The sequence below is a fragment of the Petaurus breviceps genome, unplaced genomic scaffold (assembly GCF_028583685.1).
Source record: "Petaurus breviceps papuanus isolate PSGF00001 unplaced genomic scaffold, PetGlider_PUasm1.0 90740, whole genome shotgun sequence".
NCBI lineage: Eukaryota > Metazoa > Chordata > Mammalia > Diprotodontia > Petauridae > Petaurus > Petaurus breviceps.
The window spans coordinates 6568802-6594025 of NW_027187330.1; the positions used below are offsets into that span (position 1 = coordinate 6568802).

General features: G+C 39.3%; 2 protein-coding genes across 2 annotated transcripts in view; both read left to right on the plus strand.

Annotated features, from left to right (window-relative positions):
• VSTM4 (V-set and transmembrane domain containing 4) overlaps positions 1 to 25224 on the plus strand; it is a 166772-nt gene that overhangs the window by 110364 nt on the left and 31184 nt on the right. The gene's annotated exons all lie outside the window — the stretch shown is intronic.
• On the plus strand, positions 18753 to 19481 carry LOC138145448 (peroxiredoxin-1-like). The gene has a single exon (XM_069067066.1). The coding sequence runs from the start codon at positions 18861 to 18863 to the stop codon at positions 19458 to 19460; it is 600 nt and encodes a 199-aa protein (XP_068923167.1). The 5' UTR covers positions 18753 to 18860; the 3' UTR covers positions 19461 to 19481.

The following is a 25224-nucleotide window of genomic DNA, read 5'->3' on the forward strand; positions in this document are numbered from 1 at the left end:
CTCTCTCTCTCTCTCTCTCTCTCTCTCTCTCTCTTTCTTTCTTTCATTCGTTCTTTCTCAGGGTCAGGACCTTATCTTAACTTGTCAAAATCTGGGGAGCAATAGAGAAGATTCTTCTGCTGAGTCAGACCCCCTGAAGTCTTCCTTTTTCACAGGACTTTGTTTTAAACCTAAAGAATGTATTTTTTACTCTTCCTGTACTGATGATATCAAACCTATAACATATAGCTAGAGGAAATGCCATTATAGAGCAAAGTGTATGATGGTAGCTATGTCATAATTGGTTTTCAAAGGGCCAGAATCACATGGATAGAGCACCTAGAAACTAAAAATCCATTTAGTAAGCATCTTTTTTGTTTTGACTGCTTACTAATTCTCTTGATCACAAGACCCCAAGGACTCTAATGGATAAACCCTGGCGCTGGGGCTGGGCTTGTGGTGGAGCAGGTTTCATTCCCAAACTCACTGTGAACTTTGGCTTTTCTTGGTGCTTTCATTTTTCTTTACGCAAAATGGAGATGAAGCAACATTTTATGGCAAATACAAAGCAGGTCTTGGAGTTAGGAAGACCTGAATTCAATGAAGGCTGTCTCAGAAACATACTGGTTAGCTGTGTGATCTTGGGCAAATCATTTTAACTTCCGAATGCCCCCAGGCAACTCTCAAAGGCTGTAAGTTACAGGGGAGTTACTGATCTGCATTGGTGGAGACAATTTTCATACCTGGAGATCCCAAACTGATGGAATCATAACTTTAAATATTCTCCAACCCAATCCCAATCCACAATTTAAGATAAAGTGAGGTAATATTGGTATAAGGATAGGGATTGGACCTCCTTGGCTGAGGCAGTCTATGTGAGTATATGGTATAATTATTTGTTAGCTATGTACCTCAATGTAAGTAATCACTGCCATTTTCTCCTGACACTTTGGGGCATGCCTCCCTTTTCAGCTGTGGAGCACAGTCAACATTGATTGGGGATATAAACTGAAATACTGTAATATGTAAAGTTCCTCTGACCATCTCCCTTAATCAAAAGGACAAGACGTTGAAAACCCCCAGTCAAGCTGTCTTAGAGAAATATTTCACCAAGTGCTGAAGGGATGTCTGGACCTGATGCTAACGTCGCTCTTTGCACAGAAAGAGGAAAGACCATGTACCCGTGACTTGCCAATCAGATCCAAGATTGTTCACAGGAGAAACATCCCTTTGTATAAACTGAATTCCTATTGTGACCTTTTCATGATGCATTTGTTTGTTGTGAGGGATCATTGAATGAACATTGTGCATGTTTGGGGGTGGGAGGTACATCATGGAACATGTATATAATGTAAATAATATATTTTAAACAGTCTCCTTTGGGCTCTGGTCATTACTCTTTCCCTCATTAGCCAAGTAACCTGGGAAAGGAAAATGAACCTAGTCTTTGACCTATCCACCATACAAAGCCCTTGTGAGAATAAGATGAAAATGGAAAATATGAAATTTGAAGGAACTGAGAATATTTAACCTAGAAAATCGATGACTTAGGGGTGGCATGATAGCTACCTTCAAGTATTTGAAGGGCTGTCATATGCAGGAAGTATTTCACTTGTTTTGTTTGGTCTCAAAGGGCCAAACCAGGAGTCGTGGGTGGAAGACACAGGCAACAATTTAGGTTTTCTACCAGAAACAAAACCAAACCAAAAACAACTTTCTGACAATTAAAGCTGTCCAAACATGGATCGCCTCAAAAACTGATGGGCCCTTCCTCCTTCTATCAGAGACTAAATGAGTACTTGTGAGTTGTGCTACAGTGAGGACTTATATTATGCACTGGTTGGACTAGATAACTGCATTCTCTTTGAATTCTGATTTCTGAGATTCAATCAATTTCCAGCCAAAAAAAAGACACTTTGATGTTCACCTCCTCTGTGCACACTCAGGTAAAGGAAGGTATTCAATAAAACTGGCCCCACTTTATGTGTTTATCTTCAGAATCACCATTTCTTCCCCAGTAAGGCAAGTTGAAGCTGGCGCAAGACATCTTCATTCTATCAGGAAAAAAATAAAAGGGCAAATGGTTATCACACAATTGCGGAGATGGTGCCGAGGTAAATGAGGTGATTGGGAGCTAGACAGAAGAGGTCAGAAACAGCAGAGTTTAAGCTTGGAAGTGTAGAAAAGAAGGATCAAAGGAATGTTAAGCAGCAGGGAGAAAGCCCAGCTGGAGTTAATTGAAGTTAGTATGCATTTGTAATGAATCAGGTATAAAGAACTGATTTTGATATAACATAGCAGACAAGTATTTTGGAAATGTTTCTATGACAAAAGAACTTATAAATCATCATACTAAAACCTCTCCATGGCATTCCTTCATTTATATAAGCATTCAGATACCTTTGGGGGCTTTCCCATGTCTTTGAGGAATCAAAACATTCATTGGACCTGCATTACGAGGTTGGATTCAAATTGATGTCACTATGTAGAAGCTATCACCCTTCCAAAAAAAGAAGTGAAGGCCTTGCAGCCATGTGCAAAGTTTTAGAAGAGGAACCTGAAAGCTATGTTAACATTTCTAATCCCTTGAAAATGTCTTCTCATATTTATATAACCCTTTGCATTTTTCTAATATTTATGAACCTCGATTATAGTTGAGTTCATTTTATGAATAGAAGACTGATATCACATAGTTCTGAGGAGTTAAATCTTAAGTGTATTATAAAAGAGGTTGGTTTAAAAAATTAAAAGCTACAGATCACCTTAAAGCACCATTTAAACTATAAGGCTCAACCTCAGCATTAGGTGTTAGCAAGAAAAAATAAAAATAAACTCTGAATGGAATGAATGAATGAAAAAGCATTTTTAAGCACTATATGCTAGGAACTGTGCTAAGCATCAGGGATGCTGACACAAGAATGCAAGAAAGCAAGACAGTGCCTGACCTCACAGAATTTACATTCTAATTGAAGAAGTTAACACCCAGAAGAGAGTTAGAGCTATAAAGGGGAAGAGAGTGACTTGGGCAGGAAACTGTAATTTTTAAATGGCCAGACAGTGACCTGGAGGCTTGGTTCCAAGCAAGATAACGTGAAAACTCATTTAGCAGAACCAAGTATCTCAGGGGACAGAGTCTACCTGGTACTGTCTGAGGAAGTTGGGAAAGATAGGCAAAGGGGAAGGTAGCATTGTCTGAAAATGGCTGGGAAGTGATATGGAGGCTTGCTCTGGACAACTTTTAATGAAAGTACTACTATGAGAGGATATGTGTGTGTTTATATATACATATATGTATATATAAACACACACATATGTGAACTTTGTAAACCTTAAAGCACTATATATGCATTCATACACAGAGGCTTTTATTATACCCACATTTCTGAGATTCAGCTAAAATAGTGCTTAGAGGAAAAATGATCTCCATGAAAACATCTATTAATGAAATAGAAAAAGAAAAGATCAATGAAATGAGTTTATAATTTAAAAAGTAACTCAAAATCCAACAAGAAATCCAAAATAAGTACAAAAGAGGAAATTAGAGGAAAATAGATAAATTGAAAAGCAAAAATATTATGGGAAGAAAATCAAAAGGCTAAGAATAAAAAAAAAGTAAAGTTAAATCATAAAATAGAGAACGAATAAAAAAATTAGTACAACCTACAATATAGAATTGTTCTAGTAAAACTAGGAACTCAAAATAAATGCTAAGTTAACATATATGTAATATTTAATAATCAAATTATTATAATTTTAATTGAAAATATATACAAATTAATCAAAGAAAATAAAATTGAGCAAGCCATAAAAGAACTACTCAAAACTGCAAGGACTGAAGGGTGATGGGGAGGAATCAGATGCAGATGGATTTACCTGGGATTTCTTCCAAATGTTTAAAAAGCAATTAATACTTAACAAAATTAATCTCAAAAATCGAAAAAGGAAACATTCTGCCAAAATCCTTTCATAATAAAAAATATAGTCTTAATACTTGAACCAGGAAAAGATAAAGAAAGAATTACAGAATAAACATCACTAATGGATAATAATGAAAAATTTATATCCAAGAAATTATTCACTAAAACAAAGTCAGATTCATAGTAGGTATACAAAATTGTTTCACATTAGAAAAAACTTTGTCATATAAAATGAAAATAACCATTTAAAAATTTCAGCATATCTACAATCAAAAGTTAGCTTTATTTGCAATTGTGAAACACTAAATATTTTTCCAATAAAAAGAGAAGTAAAGAAACAGCCACTTCCCTCTCCACTATTAGGGAGTATATTTCTAAAAGTGCTAGTGGCAGCAATAAGACCAATGGAATAAATTCAAGGAATAAACATTGATAAAGAGGAGACAGAATTATTCCTATTTATTTCCTAACATCATGGTTTACTTAGAAAACTTCAAAGAATTTGCAAATAAACAAATGAGATAGGAGGATAAAGACTAAGTCCACAAATCATCAAGATTTCTATATATCAATAACAAAATTCAAGAGGAAGTAGTTAAAAGAGAAGTTCCACTAGAAATTACAACAAAATGCATAAAGATCTGTTAGTCAATCTTTAAAGACACATTCAAAACATATACATTTGATTATAAAATATTTTTTAAAGAAATAAAAATGGCAAGTACTTAAAGGGTAACTTATTGTTTATGATTGGGCTGCACCAGTGGAAGAAAAATAATTATATCTAAATAAATAATTTACAGATTTAGTATTGTAGCAGTCAAAGTGAGTTATTTGTAGAGCTTAACAATTTAAAAAAAGCTTATTTGGAGAGATAAAAGGACTTGGAAGAGAAATGATGAAGAAATGGGAGCAAAAGGGTAGTAACACTAACAGATCTCAATTTATACTAATCATCAAAACTATTTGGTATTTGTAAAAAAAAAAAAAGAAAAGTAGATCAATGGATAGTCTAGTCAATAATCAGGATAGCAATAATCAAGGTCAAATGAGATAATATTTAAGTGCTTAACACAGTACCTACACATAGTAGGTGCTTAACAAACACTTGTTCCCCTTGCTTAATGATTCCTGAGGTTAACTATCAGTTGCTCAAAAAATAATCAATAGCCTTTCCTTCCTTCTGGACTTGACTTTCTTTTTAGTCCTAAAATGTGCTATGATTCTAGAATGGAGACAGGGAATACAGTCCTCTTAATAGCTATGATCACAATTTCCAGAGGAGATGATGGGATCTTAAGTCTGTATTCATAGGAGTAAGGTGCTATTAATGCAGGTCTATGCCAGTGACAGTCCCCTAGTCGTCTGTCCTGGTCACATCACACCTGGAGGATGGTGGTCAATTCTGGGGGTCATGTTTTAAATGAGTATTGGTAAACTGGAACATGGCAGGGGGAGGGAAGAAGGGAAGGGAATGGCATTTATGTAGTACTTACTATGTGCCAAGCCCTGGGCTAGGTGCTTTGCAAATACTATCTCATTCTATCTTCACAACTGCAAGGAAGGTAGTGGTATTTCTTCCATTTTATAGTGGAGGAAACAGACGTTAAATGACTTGACCAGGGACACACAGCCAGTAAGTGGCTGAGGCTGGATTTGAAATCAGGTCTTCCTGATAGCACTCTATCTACTGTACCACTTAGTTGCAAGTCCCTCTTGATGGCGAAGAACTTTGAAATCAGACCATATGAGCATTGGCTGAAGAAACTGAGGGTATCTAGGGAGAGCAGGTGGGAACATAATAGTTCTCATGTTAAAAGAGTTAAAATATTAAATGTAAAAGAGTTGCTATATGAGAGATTAGTCATGTTCTGCTTGGTCCTAGAGGTCTGAACCAGGAGCAACGAACATAAATTGAAAAGAGGCAGTTTTAGACTTGATGTGAGGGAAAACTTCCTAATCACAGAACTATCCATCTGTAAGTTTTTATTGAGTACCTACTGTGTACAAAATGCTGTGCTAGGTACCAAGGATCAAGTAAAATAAATGGAACAATCCCTATTCACAGGAACTTATATATACGTATAAAAATACACAGAACAAAAATAGGGAATACCAGGGGAATTTGTGTGTTCCCTCTAGCTGGACATCTTCAAGCAAAGGCTACTTGATCACTTTCCTGGCATGTTAAAGTTATGCCCCCCTTTTCATGTCTGGGTTGGACTAGATCAGGGGTGGGGAACATGGGACCTCGAGGCCACATGTAGTCTTCTAGGTCCTTGGGTTCAGCCTTTTGATCAAGTCCAAGTTTTATAGAACAAATCCTTTTTTAAGGGGATCTGTTCTGTGAAATTTGGATTCAAAGGGCCGCACTTGAGGCCTTAGAGGGTCACATGTGACCTTGAGGCTGCAAGTTTCCCATCCCTGGACTATATAGATGGTCTTCTAGATACCTTCTAACTTTGAGATTCAATAAGTTTCTAATGCAGGGAGGTTCTTAACCATATTTTATGTCTTGGACTCCTTTGGCAGTCTGGCAAGGACTTTGAACTCCTCGGCATGTTTTAAAATGTATAAAATGAAATACATAGGGGTTACAAAGGAAACCAATAGTATTGAAATATAGTTATCAAAATATTTTTTTAAGTTCATGGACCCTAGGTTAAGAACCTCCACTCTAAAGACAACAACCCAGAATATTAAAGGGAGTATTTTATTTCGTAATTGAAGGAATGAGCTTCTTCATGGTGGTGAATGGGGGAAATCAAAAGATACAAAAAATTAAGGAACACTTTAATCATCGAAAATGAACATTACCATCAAAGCTGTAGGAAAAAAAATATTACCGTTCTACAAAATATTGGGAAAATCTATAATAGGCAACAACCCCATTAGAAATCAACAAACTATTAGTGGACCCCAACCCCTCATTGTTGGGAATCCCCATTAATATCACATTCTGTGGCTGATTTACAATCTAGTTCTCTCAGAACCCACCCGGGGAAATGCACACAAGCTTTGCTGTCTTGTTCCCCTTCCCTTGTTTTCTGGGTACACCATTGAAAAATATTTCACTCCCATGAGGTTTCTTCTAATGGAAGGAAATTCAGGCAGTTTCACAGATGTGAGCCCTATAATAACACCTGGGAAAACTTCCACAAACCTGGGTAGCTGCTAGGAAGGAGATCCTATGCTGAATAATTCTTCCTTCCTCTGCTTCCTTACCGAGACATAATGATACAGTAATTTTTTTTTAATACATAAAGCAATTTGTTAAAAAAAAAAGTTATATCCTAAGGCTTTGTATTTATTGCTTCTCAAGATCTTTCTGAGGTTTTTGTCTCAATTGACAGTAAGAGCAGAGAATTTTTCTCTATGGAGCTCAAATGACTTCAGGGGCATTATCTCATTTAGTTCTTACCAAATTCTTGTGAAGCAAAAAAAAAAAAAAAAAAGCTACAGGATAAGGAGGCTTGTCCCTCAGTGGTGGCTTTATACAATGGCTACTCATGCTTCATCAGGCATGTGCTCCCTTCACCCAGCAAAGGTATGTAGAAGGTACCTTAGAGGGCTATAGTAGAGCTCCCTGATTTTCCATGTTGTGTGGGAATACTCCACTCTCCCACAGAAAACCAACAGAATAATTTATAACATAAGGTTATAAGTACTCTGTGTGTCCACATTACTCAGACTCATAATTCTTGAGCCCTGGTCAAAACGTTAATGTTTATTTGTTATCTTCGGTGTCTAGTACAGAGTACAATACAGAGGCAGCTATGGGGTGCCATAGTGCATAAAGCATGGGGTCTGTGAGTTCAAATGTGTTCTCAGACACTTACTAGCTTTGTACTGAGCACCGTCTAGGTTCCATGGAGCTATAGCTAACTATAAGGCTTCATTCTTGTCTTTGGATAGCTTACTATATTTTTACAAAGTCTTTCCCCAGGCCTCAGATTGTCTGAGACAACACCCATCGCATGCTGGGTCAATGCCAATCATCTTGACTTTTGTCTTGTCACTGGAGTTCGATGACCCTGGAAAAGAGAGTGAAGCTGATGACTTTGTGCAGGTCTGTCTCACTTAAATCCAATTCAAGACATCACCCCACTGATATCATTGGTCCTCTTTGAGAAGGAAGGACCACCACCATACCACCATAACAACCACCCTGGGAGAGTCATTTAACCTCTATTTGCCTCAGTTTCTTCAACTGTAAAATGAGGATAATCATAGCGCTGGTCTTTCAGAGTTGTGAGAATCAAACGGGATATTTATAAAGTGCTTAGCACAGTTTCTGGTACATAGTAAGTGTTTAATAAATACTTGTTTCCTCTTCCCTCTGGTACAATGTCTAGCTTGTGATAGTCACTTTTTGTTAAATGAATAAACATCTAGGGTGCAGTGGCTAGAAAACCTTTCTCTGATAAGGTCAGGCTGATAGCTCTTTAATCATAGCCATCAATCCCAGCTAATAAAAGCTGGACAGAATGCTCCCTGTCTAAGTTTAATTATTTCCTTTTTAACCATTATATTTGGAGGCAGATCACAGTTGTTTGTCCCAGACAATTATCTCGTTTATGGTTAGACATTCCCCAAATACTCTCTGATTTAGTATGCAAATGAATTTGAGCCAAAATTAAGCAAAGAGGCAAGGTCATTGTTTTCCACACAGTGCTTCTTCCTGCCTTTATTTCACTCATCATTCTATAGGACTCTCCATCAGATTGTAAGCTCCTGGAGGGCAGAGAGTGTCTTTTTCTTCTTTTTCTGTCCCTAACATTTTCACAGTGCTTGGCACATAGTAGGTGTTTAATGCGGATTGAGATGGCATAGTCTTCATTACCTTGTACCTGGGTTATGGCAGTAATAGACTGGTTGGCCTTTCTGCCACAATTCTCTCTCAACTCTAGGCCATATTACACTCTGATGTCTAATGGGTACATCTGACCATATACCCCACCCCTACACATCCACCTTCCATTCAAGAAACTTCAGTGGCTCCTATCACCTTTAAGATCAAATGTAAAACCATCTCTTTGGCCTTCAAAGTCTTTCATTACCCACCTTCCTTATTCTTCTAGTCTTCTTCAGCCTCTTCCATACTTTTGCTTATTCAGCGACTCTGGACAAGGCACCTCACCCTTTTCACTTTCAGTATCCTTCTGTTCATAAAAACATGGCAGCTAGGTGGGACAGTGGGTAGTGTGCTGGGCCTGGAGTCAGGAAGACCTGAGCACAGGCCTGCCTTAGACAGTTACTCTGTGACTGGGCAAGTCACTTAATACCCTTCCTGCTTCTGTTTCCTAAACAATGGGAAAAATAATAGTGCCTAATGCCCAGTGCTTGTGAAGATCAGATGAGATAATTATATCACACTTAGTACAGTGCTTGGTAATAGTAGGTAGTTAATAAATGTTTATTTCCTTCCTTCCTTCCTTCCTTCCTTCCTTCCTTCCTTCCTTCCTTCCTTCCTTCCTTCCTTCCTTCCTTCCTTCCTTCCTTCCTTCCTTCCTCCCTCCCTCCCTTCCCTTAACTCATAACAGAAACAAAACTAGATTCTGCCATATGTAAAGGTACCTGGTATAATGAAAAGCACTCTAGATTTGGGGTCAGAGGATATGGGCTTGAAGTCTGGCTTTGTTACTTGTTATTTGTGAGACATTCTAGCTCTTTGAATTTCAGTTTCTTGCCTATAAAATGAGATGGCTGGATTAGAAGGCCTCTGAGGGCCCTTTCAACTCTAAATCTTATATTCTAAACAATAGACCAGAGCCAGGGGTGGGGAACCTCAGGCCTTGAGGCCATGTGTGGTCCTCTAGATTCTCAAGTGAGGCCCTTTGACTGAATCCAAACTTCACAGACAAATCCTTTTATTAAGGGGTCACCAGACGCTCAAGTACCCAGAGGCCTCTTGTGGACCAGAGTGACAGCCAGTGAGTGGTCTAGAATGTGCTGCCTTTCTCATAACCCAAATGGCATCATTTTTTCTCTGCTAGTTCCCTGGGAGACCACCTCATGTGAGTAGTTCTGGCTCCAGATGCCAAGTGGGACGTGTGGATGTCTCCTGCCTCACTGGCGGGGATGAAGATCCCCGGCAGACGCAGAAAGCAGAAATGGTTTCAGCTCATCTCCTCCCGGCTGCCCTGGGCTTTGGGACAGATGAAGGAGTAAGTCAAGAGAACACAGGCGAGTGTGAGCTGCAAAGCAGGCAGAGAGCAGATGCTGCCAGTGGAGTGCAGCCCATTCTTCCAAGTGCCCTTGAAATTGCCAGGAAAAATACAAATAATAAGAAAATATGTTTGAAGCATTCTACCTTCAAGAAAGCAGAGAAGGAAGGAGTGAGGCCTCTGCTCTATCCTAATTCACTGTGAGGGTTGCATTCATAGGACCACAGGACCAGAGATTTAGAGCTAGAGGGGAAGGGCAATAGTACCTACTGTGTGCCAAGCACCAGGCTAAACAACTTTACAAACATGTCATTTTATTCTCACAACAATCCTTTGAGGTAGGTGGTATTATTACTCTCATTTTACAGTTGAGGAAACTGAGGCAGATAGAGGTTAAGTGGTTAAATCCAATGGCCTTTTCTTAATCCTCATTCTCCTTGACCTCTGTAGACTTTCACACTGTTTATCCTCCTCGATTCACTCTAGATTTGGGGGATACCACTCTTTTCTGGTTGTCCTCCTACATATCTGACCATTCCTTTTCTATCTCCTTTGCTGCATTCTCCTCCTGATCATGTCCTTGAATAATAAGTGTCCCTCAAAGTTCTGCCCTGGTCTCTCTTGTCTTCTCCCTCTATACTACTATACTGAGTGGTTTCATCAGCTTGCAGTGATTTCATTACCATTTCTATGCTGATTATTCTCAACTCTACCCTTCTGGCCCCAATCTCTCTTCTGATCTTCAATTGCACATCTCACATTCACATCTTTCAGATGTCTCAGACTGGATATCCAACAGACATCTTAAATTCATTATGTCCAAAATCGATCTCATTGTCTTTCCCCTTAAACCTTCTCTACCTCCCGCATTCCCTGTCACTGTGGAGGACAACGCCATCCTCCCGGTCCCTCAGGCTCATAACCCAAGAGGTAGCCAGGACATCTCACCCTCTCTCATCCCCACACCCAATCTGTTCCCAAAGCCTGCTGATTTCATCTTCAAGGCATCCGTCACATACATGCCCCATTCTCTTCTTTAATGCTGGCCACCACTTTTTTACAGGCCCTCATCACCTCATGCTTGATTGAAATAGCTCTGCCTGCCTCAAGTCCCTTCCCTCTCTCATCCATCCTCATTCAGCCACTGGTGGTTTTCCTAAATAGCACATCCGATCACGTCACCCCACTACTCAGTCGACTCCAGTGGCTCCCTGTGGTCTCCAGGATAAAATCCAAAATCCTTTCCACTCAAAGCCCTTCATAACCTGCCCCTCCTTTTTTTAAGCCTTTCCAGACTCCTTAAGCCTTTCTCTTCAATATGTATTCTTTGATCTAGCGACACTGACAAGACGCTCTATCTCTAGCTGTGTCCCATAACTGGAACCCTCCTCTACTCCAGCTATTGAGCTCCTTGACTTCCCTTAAGTCCCAGTTAAAATCCCACCTTCTACAGGAAGCCTTGCCTCTCATTTCTTATGCCTTCTTTCTGTTAATCTTTTCTCATTTATCCTGTATACATTTATTTGCATGGTATCTCCACCATTAGATTACAAACTTCTTGATGGCAGAGACTGTCTTCTACCTCTTTTTTATCCAATTGTGCCTGGCACGTAGGAGGAATTAATATATGTTTATTGATTGGTTGCCTAGGAAGTATCTAAGGCTATATTTGTGCTCAGTTCTTCCTGACTCCAGATCCAGAGTTCTATTCAGTGCAACACCAGCTGCCTCTGACTTTAGAGACTTGAGAAATCACCTCTCCTAACCCAGATATTTTATAGGAGGAAACTGAGACCCTAGGTAGGATGGGAGCATGGTATGGTGAAAAGAGTGAGAAGACCTATATTCAAATTCTGCTTCTGATATTTACTACTTATGAAAAGTTAGGCAAATCATTTAATGTTCTTGGGTCTTGGTTTCCTCATCTCTAAGATAAGGAGAGTCTCAGAGGTTCTTTTTAACTCTATGATCTTTAGAGGTTTAATTCGTTGAAGTGATTAATTTTAGATTGAGGGAAATTACCTAATATCTATGTTTTGTGGACATTTAGCTAAACTGGGCTATGACTGATCATTTTTTTAATCCAAAGAATCATTGTCTTTTTATATATCAGGGGAATTAAAAAAGGTTTTAAACACCTGATTCATTAGTGTGGAGGGGAGGAGAAAGGGGTTGAGTTGGGCGGTTCCCCCTCTTCCTGCTGTCATCCATAAAAGATGACAAAAATGTCCAGGTCCCTTCCAGAAGCTCTCTGAGGTTCACACCCACTTAAGTGTCCACTTGTCAAATGTTAATGTGCTGCATCCTCTGGTTTTAAATAGAATTAGAGATGTTTACAGCTTTGGTTAAATGCACCTGGTTCTTCCACATTAAACTTTATTACAAGAGCCCTCCATCAGCAAACAGGAGAAAATGCCATTAGTGGCAGAGAATGTGTGGGCGTCCTGACTGCTGCTCAAGGAACAGGCATTTTATTATGCACTATTACTGGTTTCTCATTGGCAGATGTGGGTGGAATGCCTTTAGTTTTATTTGTCTTGGAGGTTCCAGTGTGTTGCCCCTTAGAGCCTCACTCCTCAGGCAGGGTGCCAGTCTCCCTGGCCAGCCTGGATATAAGTAACATTGTGAAATAGATAGGCTTCCCCTGTCAGCTGTGGTGTATATATTAGTAAGAGCATTGGATTTACTTTGAAAAATACATCTTTACTGTTACCTTTTTTTAAAAAATTACTTAAATTTCCCACTGTTTCACTCCCTCTACCCTCTTCCAGAGAGTCATCTCTTAGAAAAAGGACAAAAAAGAGAGGAAGAAAAAATTCTATAAAATTAACCTACACACACATGTATGTTTAAAGTCGAACATTGTACGTAGCATCCCATAGCCAGAGTCTCCTACTTCCAAAAAAAAGTAGGGAAAGATGTCTTTTTACATCTTCTCTTTGGGTAATTTTTAAATTTACTCTTATCAAAGGCAATTACTAAACTGGAATAGTAAGAACATTAGATTATAAAACATCCATCCTCCCCTGAAAGCTGGGGCAAACTCCCATAGACATACATTGTCCATGGGAGGAGTCAAGCTTGAATAAGTTACCACTATATAGATTCAATGCTTCCAAAGCATTATACATGTATTTTCTCTTTTAATTGTCACAATTATCCTTTGAGGCAGAAAGTACAGGTACCATTATCAGGGAAACTGAGAATCAGAAAGGTTGGATGACTTGACTTTGGTCACACAATCAGTAAGTGTAAGAGGCAGGATTTGAATCTAAGTCCACTACTCTATTCAAAATGATGCCCACTAGTCTTTTGACTAGTCTCTTAGCTCTGTTTCTTTACTACCTGTCCAACGTTGGACAAGACACTGAAACAACTTGCCTGGACTCTGCTTTCTCTTCTGTAAAATGAGGAGTTGAATTAGATGACCTTTAAGGTCCCTTCCTCCTATGATCCTCTGATGCTGACTTTTAGCATTTTCTCCTTCTCTCTCTAAGCTATGAGGGTGTCTGCTGGCACTTTGACCATCAACACTTAATTGGACATTTTGAATCCTTCACTCAAGGACTCAAGCTGACTTATGATCACATCCATTAGAGAGGTTCATTCAAGACGGCTGACCTTAGCCTATCCTATGCAGCTCTCATCCATCTTCCTTCAAAAGTTCACTATAGGGGATCCATCTAATATGGCTTCTGAACTTGCCTTTTAACTGAAACTACTCTCTTTGAAGATACCAAATACCTAAGTGCCAAATCTTTGCTCGGTCTTCCCCCCTCACACTTTATCCGATGGATTTGACTACCTTCACCCTCTGGGTAGTGTTACCTCTCTGGGTTTTTGTGATACCACTCTCTCCTTCTCCTCTTCTTTCTTGCCCAGATGCTCAGTTTTTGTCATATCCTCTAACTGCATCTCTATCCTGGGTCCTCTTTTCTTCCCTCTACTGTCTCTTCTTTCTCTTCTTTTCATTTATGATCTCATTAACTCCCTTGTTTTTGTGGATGCCTCACACATCTATCCAGCTTCCATCTGAGTTTGAGTTCAGCTCAGCATCATCAATTGTCTACTAGACATTTTAAACTAGATGTCCTGGAGACATCTCAAACTCACTATGTCCCAAACAGAACTCATTGTCATTCTCCCCAAGCCATCCCACTCCTATTTTTCTTATTTCTACTAAAGGTGTCAACCTGCATTGACAGGGATCTCCCCAACAAGGATTTCACTATTGTAATGAAATTGTAAAATGGTGAACCTATCCCTATAACCTATCACCCATAGATGGTGCAGTGTTATATGCTGGTGATATAGAGCAAAATAAAAATCCATTTCCAGTCTCATTGGATCCCCTAAGCTTCCTTTCAGTTCTGTATCATATGTTTCTATGTCTAGTCTCACTCTTGGAAGAGGGTAGAGAATCAGGATAGATGCTGCAGAGAAGAGGATTGGCACAGTCTGTGGAAGAAATACTACAGGGTTTGAGGTGGATTGAAAGGACTCTACTATCAATTCCACTGTGAACTGTTTGCTTTTTTAATTTTTTCCAGGTTAGAAGCTATAGCATTAGCCCAGGGCAACTGGACATCCTGCTGAGTGGCTTAATGTAATATTTGCCAAGTCTGTTTAGAGTCTGTCCCACTCTACTGTAACTCAATAGAAATTACATATGTAAATTATTTCAATAAGAGTATTGATAAGGAAATATCCAAATTAGAAGTTATCATTGGTAAACTAGAATCTGGACTAATTAAAGGTAGATCAGATAAATCAAACAATGGCACTTTTGATTTTAAAAAGCCCATCAGGTCAGATAAATTTGGCAATATTAATTTTTAAAATTTTCTCCTCCCTTGTCCATTAACTGGAAGTCACAGTATTACATATTTAGGACCAAAAAGAAGCATACAGGCCATCAGATCCAAATCCCTCATGTTACATAGGAGGAAACTGAGGCCCAGAGAATTAAAGTGCCTTGCATGGGTGAGATTATGCAGTGAACTGGTGTCTGGAACATCCACTTTCTACTACATCCCCTGTTTCCATGTGATTATGTGGCATGGATGGCATTACATTCCCAAGAAGTTTAAAAAGTACATTATGATTCTGAGGCCCACAAGAAAAAGTGCCATATCCCAAAGGAAGGAATCAAGAATTGCCTGGTCCCTCATGCTGATGAAACAGCATCTGGGGAACTGTTCCTTATTTTGGCTGTCTAGAGACCTAATGAACTGGGGAAATTTGGAAAGAACAGAGAGAAAAGAGACAAAATGCTTCAGTGGAGGGGAGGGAGGGACTGAAGGATTTATGGAAAGAGGTTGAAAGAACCCAAACTGGCCAGTTTGGCAAAGTAGTGGTTGAAATTGGTTGCTCTGTGAGAGCAGGCTATGGCGTATTTCAAATATGTCAGTGTTCAAAGACGGGAAAGGATCATTTAACCAAGCATAGGGTCTGGAAGTTGAATAAGTGAGTGTAATTAAAATAGAAGAGATTGAGGGTCGCTAGCAAAGAAATCTTACAACAGACTCAAAATTACTAGATTCTGAAATCTGCCAAGAATGTTGAGAGTTTTGCTGCTTGGGGGGCAGGGCGCTCAATGGCCTTGGTTACTTTTGTCCAATGATTTTTAAAGCTTTATTGGGTGTGGTAGTTTAAAAGACCCACAAATGCCAACAGAGCTAAATAACATTTGGAAGGAAGCAGTTCTCAAACTTTTGGGTTGCAGGACTCCCTTATACTTTAAAAATTATCGAGGAGCCCAGAGAGCTTTTGTTTATGTGTATTATATGTATCAGTATTTACTGTATTAGAAATTAAAATTCTGTGGTATTATTATGAAACTACTTTTGACCCAGGAGATTTTGTAGAAGAGTCTTGAGGGGCCCAAGAGTCCCTGGACCACTTTGGACAGTTTGAGAATCACTACTATAAGGTGCATTGATCAAGGGAGTTCACCAGTTCAGTTCCATAAACATTTTTCCCCTATAGAATAAGAGTTCTTAATTTGGGATCTGAGAATTTGTAGTGTTTAAGGTTTGAAGAACTGTATTTCAATATAATTGGTTTTCTTTATAATCTTATTCATTCTATTTTATGTATTTAAAAAACATTAATTTGACAAAGGATCCATAGGATTCATCAGACACTGCCAAAAGTTAAGAACCTCTGCTCTAGACTGTGTTAGAGGGACAAAGCTGCTTTCCAAAGAATTTAAAGTGATGTGGGCTGCCCCTCAAGGTGATTCAGACTCTTGAGGACAGAGAGGAAGAGAGAGAAGGCAGAAGTAGGGGAAAAGGAGGAGAGGAGATAGAGGAGAGAAAGGAAAGGAGAGAGACAGACAGAGAGAGAAAAAAAACTAATAAACATATTCAACTAATGAGTTCTAAAACTTCAGGAACCCTTCCTGAGAGTTCACAGGAACATTAGAGCATAGTCAACTATTCAAACCCTCTCATTTTACATAAGAGGAGACTGGGGCACACAGTGGTAAAGTGACTTATCCAAAGTTCCATACATAGTAAAGGTCACAGGTGGGATCTGGCTGGAGTTCTTCAGATTCCAGTCAGTTCTTTGATTTTATAGACCTTATGAAGGTATTATGTCTTCCCTGGTAGGTTAGAAGTTTGGTGAGAAAGAGCTGAAACTTCAGAGTCACACTTTGGTCAACAAATCTAACCATACTAATCTGGAGCCATTCCTTAATAGGAACACCTTTCCCTGCAGCTTGAGCAGCTCTAGATTTCCTCCCAAACCCCCATTCCCAGAAGGCTCCCTCCGGAGGACCCTGCTCTTCCAGAATGTAAAAGACAAGATTAAGCTCCCCTAGATTCTGATCCTAGGAAAAGGAAAGACACATACTTAGAACACAGGAGCTTTGCCATAGAATTCATCCTAGAAAAGTCCCCACCCAGATTCGTCAGTGCTCTTTAGAAGAATTTGCAGTACATTAATCAGTAGAAACCACTGAACATTCACGATGACCTTAGAATGGCCCCCATGATACTTTGGACACAAGTGCTTAGCAAAATGCCTTGGCACGTAGGAGTCATTTAAATGCTTCTTGACTTGACTTGTAGACACATTTGAGCCTACATTACCTTTCACTTGGACTATGACAGTAAGTATCCTAATTGGTATCTCTGCTTTAACTAATTCCCTTTCCAAGCCATCCTTCATACAGTTGCCAAAGTCATTTTTTCTAAAGCACAGGACTGTGTCCGTCCCCTACTAAACAAATTCCATTGTCTTCAAATTACCTCCAAGATCAAATAAAAACTCTTCTATTGGGATATCTCTTGTTCTAGAAAGGCAGTCAGTAGATTTTCATCTGAAATATGTGTTCTTGTGATGTTTTGTACATATAGCTTGGTTGGCAGTTGTTCCAAGTTCCTGGCAGTTTGCTCCAGGACAGGGGAGGGGAACCTGTAGCCTTGAGGGCATATGTGACCTTCTAGTCCTTGGGTACAGCCTTTTGACTGAGTCCAAGTTTTACAGAATAAATCCTTTTATTAAGAGCATTTGTTCTGTGATATTTGGATTCAGTCAAAAGGCCACGCTTGAGGACCTAGAGGACCACATGTGGCCTTGAGGCTAAGGGTTCCCTATGCCTGGTCTAGGATGATTTCTTGCCTCAAACACAACAAGATGAATCTGATACTGTTCTCTGAGACCATTCTCTTTCCTTTAGGACATATCTCAAAGAGGCCAAGGACTTCAAAATCTCACTCAGAACCACAGTTCTACAAATGATTCCCTAAGGAAGATATAGAGAAAAACCAGATAAAATAATCAGCAAAGCAAAGCTTCCTGGGGTGGGTTTTATGGCCATTAAAGCACAGACACTTCCGAATGAAAGGAGAGTTCTCCTCTGGCATGTCTGCAGCTAAGGGTATGGGTAGTCATTCATATATTTAGAAGGTGTGGCCTTAGGGAAGTGAGTTCATCACCAATTTGAATTTGGGCTTTAATACTTATGGGTAAGTTAAATTCAGTTTCATCATCTGTATGATATAGCTAATAATACTTGTTCTACCTACCACACAAAGTCAGGAATAAAATGATTTTTAACACTGAAAATACTATGTCAATCAATCATCAATTAATTGACAAGCATTTGCTAAATGTTAATCAGGCTAGGCACTGTGCCTGGGGATACAAAGACAGAAAGGAAAGTTTCCTGCCTGCAAGAAGCTTACATTTAATGTGACAGATATCATACACTCATCGTTTACTCCCTATGTGACCCTGGACAAATGAGGACCTTTCTGGTTCTTGGTTCCCTCATCTATAAGATGAAAAGATTGGACTACAGGTCTTTTTCACCTCTAAATCTATGATCCTATGATTCTCTGGTCCTTGTATAGGAGTATCACAGTTAAAATTTAGACTCAATTTTGACTTGAATTAAGGGGGTAATTTTTGTGATCCTATATCATGACTATACCCAAACTCTAAGTGCCTATTTTCTCTCTGGATATTACAGGGCTTAAATTTCATTTAAAAAATCTTTTGGTAGAAATGTGAGAATGACCATATAGGACTGGATCATGATTTAGACCATTCTTGGACGAGATAAACAGTCTTTTGTGGCTGAAATAAAACTCTCCTTTTCTCCAAAGGCATATGATTCCTGGATATGTAAGTTATTGGAGATCAATGATGACTTCCCCAACCTAACAGCCTATGTACTGTTCAAACCAATTCAATAAAAGTTCATTATTATGGCGTTCTCCAGCTCGTCCTCACATGTTCTTCTTTCCTGCGAGCTAGTCCATGGAGCTTTGCTGTTGCTGTCAACATGTCTGCTGGAAATGCCAAGATTGGGTACCCAGCCCCCAATTTCAAAGCTACCGCTGTTATACCTGATTGGCAGTTCAAAGACATCAGCCTTTCGGACTACAAAGGGAAATACATCGTGTTGTTCTTCTACCCCTTGGACTTCACTTTCGTGTGCCCTACGGAGATTATTGCTTTCAGTGATCGAGCTGAAGAATTTAAGAAAATCAACTGCCAAGTGATTGGTGCTTCAGTGGATTCGCACTTCTGTCACCTTGCCTGGGTCAACACGGTCAAGAAGAATGGTGGACTGGGAGCTGTGAACATCCCATTGCTGTCTGACCCCAAACGCACCATTGCTCAAGATTATGGGGTCTTAAAGACAGATGAGGGAATTTCATTCAGGGGTCTCTTCATCATTGATGAGAAGGGGATCCTTCGCCAGATCACCATCAATGACCTTCCCGTGGGCCACTCTGTAGATGAAACTCTTCAGCTTGTCCAGGCCTTCCAGTTCACAGACAAGTATGGTGAAGTGTGCCCTGCTGGCTGGAAACTGGGGAGTGACACCATCAAGCCTGATGTTCAGGGGAGTAAGGAATACTTCTCCAAGCAGCAGTGAGCTGCTCTCGGCAGCCACGGAGGGTGGATTCACTAGCTACTGTCTGCAAGACAAACGTGCTTGAAATTCTCCAGCCTTTCAGCTGGAAGGTCTCTGTAGCAGGAGCCCAGGCAGTGTGGGGTAGCTGGGCATGCCCTCTGCTAGTGGGCCTGACTCATCCACATCATTCCTCCCTCTCATGGGGCAGCAGCCCACCGGCTGAGCCTGCCAGCTCTCTTTCTCACTCTTAATGACCAAGCGCTGTGTTAACATTGTACCATAGTCACCTCTTTGGGCTCAAGCCCTTGCTGTTTTGTAGCTCTATTAAACTTGTCCTAAGGAAAAAAAAAGTTCATTATTATGTGCAAAAGGCTATATTTTATATTGGCCAATAGGATACCAAGATGAGAAATGACAGTTCGTAACTTCAAAGAGTTTACAGTCTAATACTGAAGGATAATGCGCACACACATAGAAATATACATCTATACATATGTATATATATGCACATATATACACATTTGGGTATATATGTGATCATATACACAGTATAATATTATATATACATACACAATCTACACATGTATATATGTGTATATATGTACTGTGCATAAACACATATATGCATATACATATGTGTGTCTATGTGTATATTTGTATATAGATGCACACACACAAATATGTATGGTACACAGTGGAATAAAATAGGAATAAAGGAGAGCTAAGCAAATATGTGCTGGGGTATGGGAAATCTGAGGATAGAAATATCACACCCAGCTGGTGGTAGAAATCAAGGGAGCTTCATGGAGAAGTGGGTTTCTAAATTAGGCCTTGAAAGAAGTAGAAGCTTATTGGAATGGTCCCCAGATAAACGGGACAGGCTGAGTACTTCATTTGTTCTATGTTACAGAGTCCAGTGGTTAATGGCTAAAGAAATACCTGTAAGGGAAGAGAGAGGGAAGATGCAGACATAATAGGATGAAGAAATGATGATATAATTTTAACAAACCTAAGAAAACTTCATAATTTGGCAGCATGAAGAACTGATGTATTCTTCATAGTCATTCAAAGTCCTAACAAGCAACCTTTATGCCTGGGGCTTCTAAAAAATTGACTTGGTGCGAAGTTACACAAAATCCATCTCAGTTGAGAGTGGAAGGTAAAGAGGAACAGGATAGAAATTCAGCCTTGCCTGCTGCCTGTAACTTCTATTTTTAACTAATTGCTGTTTTAATTAATTATTATTGCTAACTAAATGCTAAGTTCTATTATTTCTATGTTGCTGAAGGGGCAAGTTCTAACAACACCCTCAAAAATTTCAAAATAAAAAGTTTTAAAAGTAAGATCAAATAAATAACTTATTCATCCTATAATTTTTTGCACCCTGGGATAAAGTCTCATTGTCCCACTCTAGTTCCACCTATGGTGTGGTTTGATTTCTTTTTGCACTTTTTTTTCTCCCTAGTAAGAATAAAGGAAGTGAGGTCTTCAAATCTGTAATTCAAACCCAAATATTACAGAACTCCAGCTCAGGGGAAAGATTGCTCTATACTTATCCCTCCAGCAGCCTCCTTCTACCAGTTTCCATCAAAGACCAGCCTAACAAAACAAGTTTGTCTAACAGTCTATGTAATTGAAGCTCTGTGGCAGTGTGCATGTAGGTGTGGGCATGTGGGGGAGGATTGACTTTGGTGGAAACATGTGTATTTGTGCACACAACCTTAAGGACAGGCCGCATACACCCAAGAGAAACACTGGATTCCTCTGAGCTGAAAGAGGACAAGTCAGGATTCAGGAAGGAAGTTCATTGCAAACAAGTCCATGACCAAGATGACTCCATCAGATTGGAGAAGAAGAGCTTAAAGGCACCTTGGATGTCTTTTTGTCCAACCCTTTCAATTTAGGAATGAAGAATCTGAGGACTAGAAAAATGATGCCACTTGCCCCAAAATTGCATATGTTCTAAGTGGTAGAGCTGTGAATTAAACTCAGGTCCCATTCAGGATTCTTTCCCTGGAACAATAGTGCTCACCAACAGCCCTCAACATGACTGTGGTCTTTAGAACATCTTAAATAGGTACTGACATCATCTCCATATTACAGGTTGTGAAGAGGGCCCCACCACATCACTGCCAGGACTTCCTTTGTTATGTCAAAGGCTCATGTGGGTTGTTTCTGGTCTCACACATGTCTTTTCCCATGGACACTTGTGGTTCCCAGCTTCTCTCTGTCCCAGGGAGCCTGTTTACAGACTGCACACAAAGAGTAGAGATTCCTCAGGCAGTTTCTTTGTTTCTCCTGAGAAACACTATTTATCCTAATGTGGAGGAAGGTAGAGACAGAAAACTGTCCTCAGAACAAAACCCCAAGTTCTATAACTTGTCTCCATTTTAGAGTCAAGTGACACACATGGACTCCCCATATTGTTGGGATATCTACCAACACTCTGTCTCCTGATTTCTGTCCTAGGAAACCACAGACTTCCCTGCTGGGTAGACAAACAGATATCTCTTTTGTAATAAGGAGTCCTTGAGAACCACAGAGGCAAGGGGCAAGAAGGGGTACTTTTTTGTATTCTACTTGGTTAGTTTTGTTTCATATAAAATGTATTAATTTACTGGGGTCAAAGGCACCTCTTCCAGGTACCAGTAGGTACCTCTATCCCTCCTAATACTTCTGATGCCCCTTCTGTGCCTTCTTTAGATGTGTTATGACCCTTTTTAGCTTCAGCATCCCCTACCTCCCACCAAATTCCAAAGGTGGATATTAGACATGAGGGCTGGACACCATATCTGTCTTGTGTCCAATTCCCTTCTTGATGATGCCTGACATTTTGTTGGTTGTTACAGCCACAGCTGCACATGGGGCCAATATCCACAGGGACAGCATAATATTCTTATTTTCTTTATGAAGTCAAATCCTGACAGGGCAGTAAGCTAAACATGTAATATAAGTTGGGCATTTGGGGAGGTATAGGTACCTGGCACCATTTAGTAAGTTACTGCCTGAGTTCACTAAATGTTATTCTAATGCCTTTCTTACACCCTGGAGTGTCTTTTGCTCACCTAGCAGGGTCTGCCTCCTTTCGTATGTTATTAGCACTTAGCCTGATTCTTTCTCTCATCATAAAAGAGTGGGGAGGTAAAAGGAGCCACTTTGGCATACCTCCATTACTTTATACAGCAGAGAGTAAATGGTTCCCCAATGCAAAAGCAACTACTATAGGACAGGGACAATGAAAGAAGAGGGGGCTGCCTTTACAGTGCTGCATAGAATGTGCCAGCACTCCAAAGGAGATGATTTTATGAAGCCGGAAGGAAGAGTCGGTAACTCTGGTTCAGATTTGGGGATCTCTTTTGATGATGATGCATCTTAATTTAATTCATTTCAGCATGTGTTTATTAATCATCTGAAGTTGGGAAATGTTATTTTTCTTTTTCTCTTGCTCCTTTTAAATTATTTTTCAAAAAGCTCAATTTACTTTTATCCTATGCAATTTTCATTTTTGATTTCTTAAAATAAAGCTCTGAAAAAAAGCCTATTGTATTTTAAATGGAGCTACTTGTCTACACCTTTAAATCCAAACCATTCTGGCTTTTATTAAATGGTCAATAGCGGGCCCAGACGAAGCCTCTATGGTTCATTTTTTAAAGTTTTGATGGCTTAGAATGAGTGTAAATAGCAATTATTTTCTGTTGTGGCTGGAAACTCTGAAGGTTTTCTCCTCCCTGATTGATATCCTTGGGATGGTAAATTGGGCCATTTTTGTCTCAATTCTTACCTACTCCTTAGTCATTGCGTGGGTATGGCCTCAGACAAACTGAGAAATGGGAAAGGTCTTAATTTAGAAAGACAAGTGTTACCCACTGCATCCTGGGCCATCTCCAGTCATCTTAACCTTTGTCTTGCCACTGGATTCAATGACTCTGGAGGAGAGTGAGACTGGCAACTTTTCACAATTCTGCCTCACTGAAATCCAATTCACTCCCAAATCAAGACATCACCTTCATGACATCATGGTTACTCTTCAAGAACAAAGGACAAATAAAAACAACAATTAATCATCTAATATATACATACACACACATATATATTATATACATATATTATATATATACATATATATGTGCTCAACTGGGCACTATAGTCATGAATACAAACATGAAAAATGTTTCTGCCCACAAAGAGTTTATAGGATGAACCTTGATATTCATAAAAATATAATGTAGGGCCTTGAGGGTAGTGACAATTTTGGTTTTTGTTTTTATATCTGTATTGCCTAGCAGAGTGACAGGCCGATAACAAAGTCTTGTTGAAATGTATTTAATTCAATTGAATTGAATTTATAGTATTAGAACCATGCCATATCTCAACCTCAGACCCCTTTAGCATTTCTTCTTTAGTCTACGTTTATAGAGAAGATAGGATCATAGATTAAAAGTTGGAAGAGACCTTGAAGGTCACCTACTTCTACCAATTCGATTTATTTTTTTATTTTTAATGTTATCTGACTATTTCCTAATGCAAAGAGGAAAGAAAAGGGGGGTTGTACTGAAAGCCACCAATCTTTCTTATCTACAGTTTGTATTTTTTAAAGTATGTGGTAAATTCAACACACTACCTCCCATACTATCTTTCTCCTCTGTCTCTCTCTGAAGTTCCATCAATACAGTATGCTAAAACAATGCTTCCATTTTGCAGCTTTATTTCCTTTCTTCTCTTTCTTTAGCATCACTATCATTACCCTTCTGTCTCTCAATTTTCCCCTTTCCTCTCAAAAAAACAAATAAAAATCCCTCCCTTGTGACAAATAAACATAGTCAAGCAAAATGAATCCACTCATTGTATCCAAAAAATGTGTCTCCTTCTTTATCTTGAGTCCATAATCTCTCTTTCTGGAAGTGCATAGCAGTCTTCATCATCAGCCCTCTATAGCCATGGCTGGTTATCTTACTGATGACAGTTCTTAAGTCTTTCAAAGTTGAGCAGCTGAGTGGTACAGTGGATCCAGGACTGGGTCTTAAGTCAAAAAGACCTATATTCAAATCCTGCCTCAGATACTTAACAGCTTGTGACCCTGGGACAGTCATTTAATCTCTGTCTCAGTTTCTTCAACTGTAAAATGGGAATCATAGCACCTACCTCTCAGGAGATATGGTGAGTATCAAATGTGATAATATTCATAAAGCACTTGCCTGGAGCATGCTAGTTACTATGATGATGATGATGATGATGATGATGATGATGATGATGATGATGATGATGATGATGGTGGTGGTGGTGGTGGTGGTGGTGGTGGTGATATTACCATGGTCTGGTCATTATTCTCTTGGTTCTGCTTACTTTTTTCTTACTCATTAGCTAACATAAGCCTTCCCAAGTTTCTTTGAAACCATTTGTTCATCGTTTTTATGGTGCTATAATTTTCTATTATATCATATAGTATCATATCATAATGGGTAGGCACCCCCTTAGTTTCCATGTTTTGGGCACAGCAAGAAATGCAGCTGTCAGCATTTTTGTATGTAGAGGTTCTTTTTTCTTTTGTTTATCTCTTTGGGTTATATACTAGGAGTGGTATTGATGGATCAGAGTGTCTGCATAGTTTCCTGACTTTTTGTTATTGTTCTAAATCCAACCAATTAATTCTACAAATGAGGAAATCAAGGTCTAGGGAAGATAAATAGCCTCCCCAAGCATCACACAAGAAGTAAGTTGATGTTGAGGGATGGAAATTGGATTGGATTCCCCTGACATATAATAAATGCTTAATAAATGTTTATTG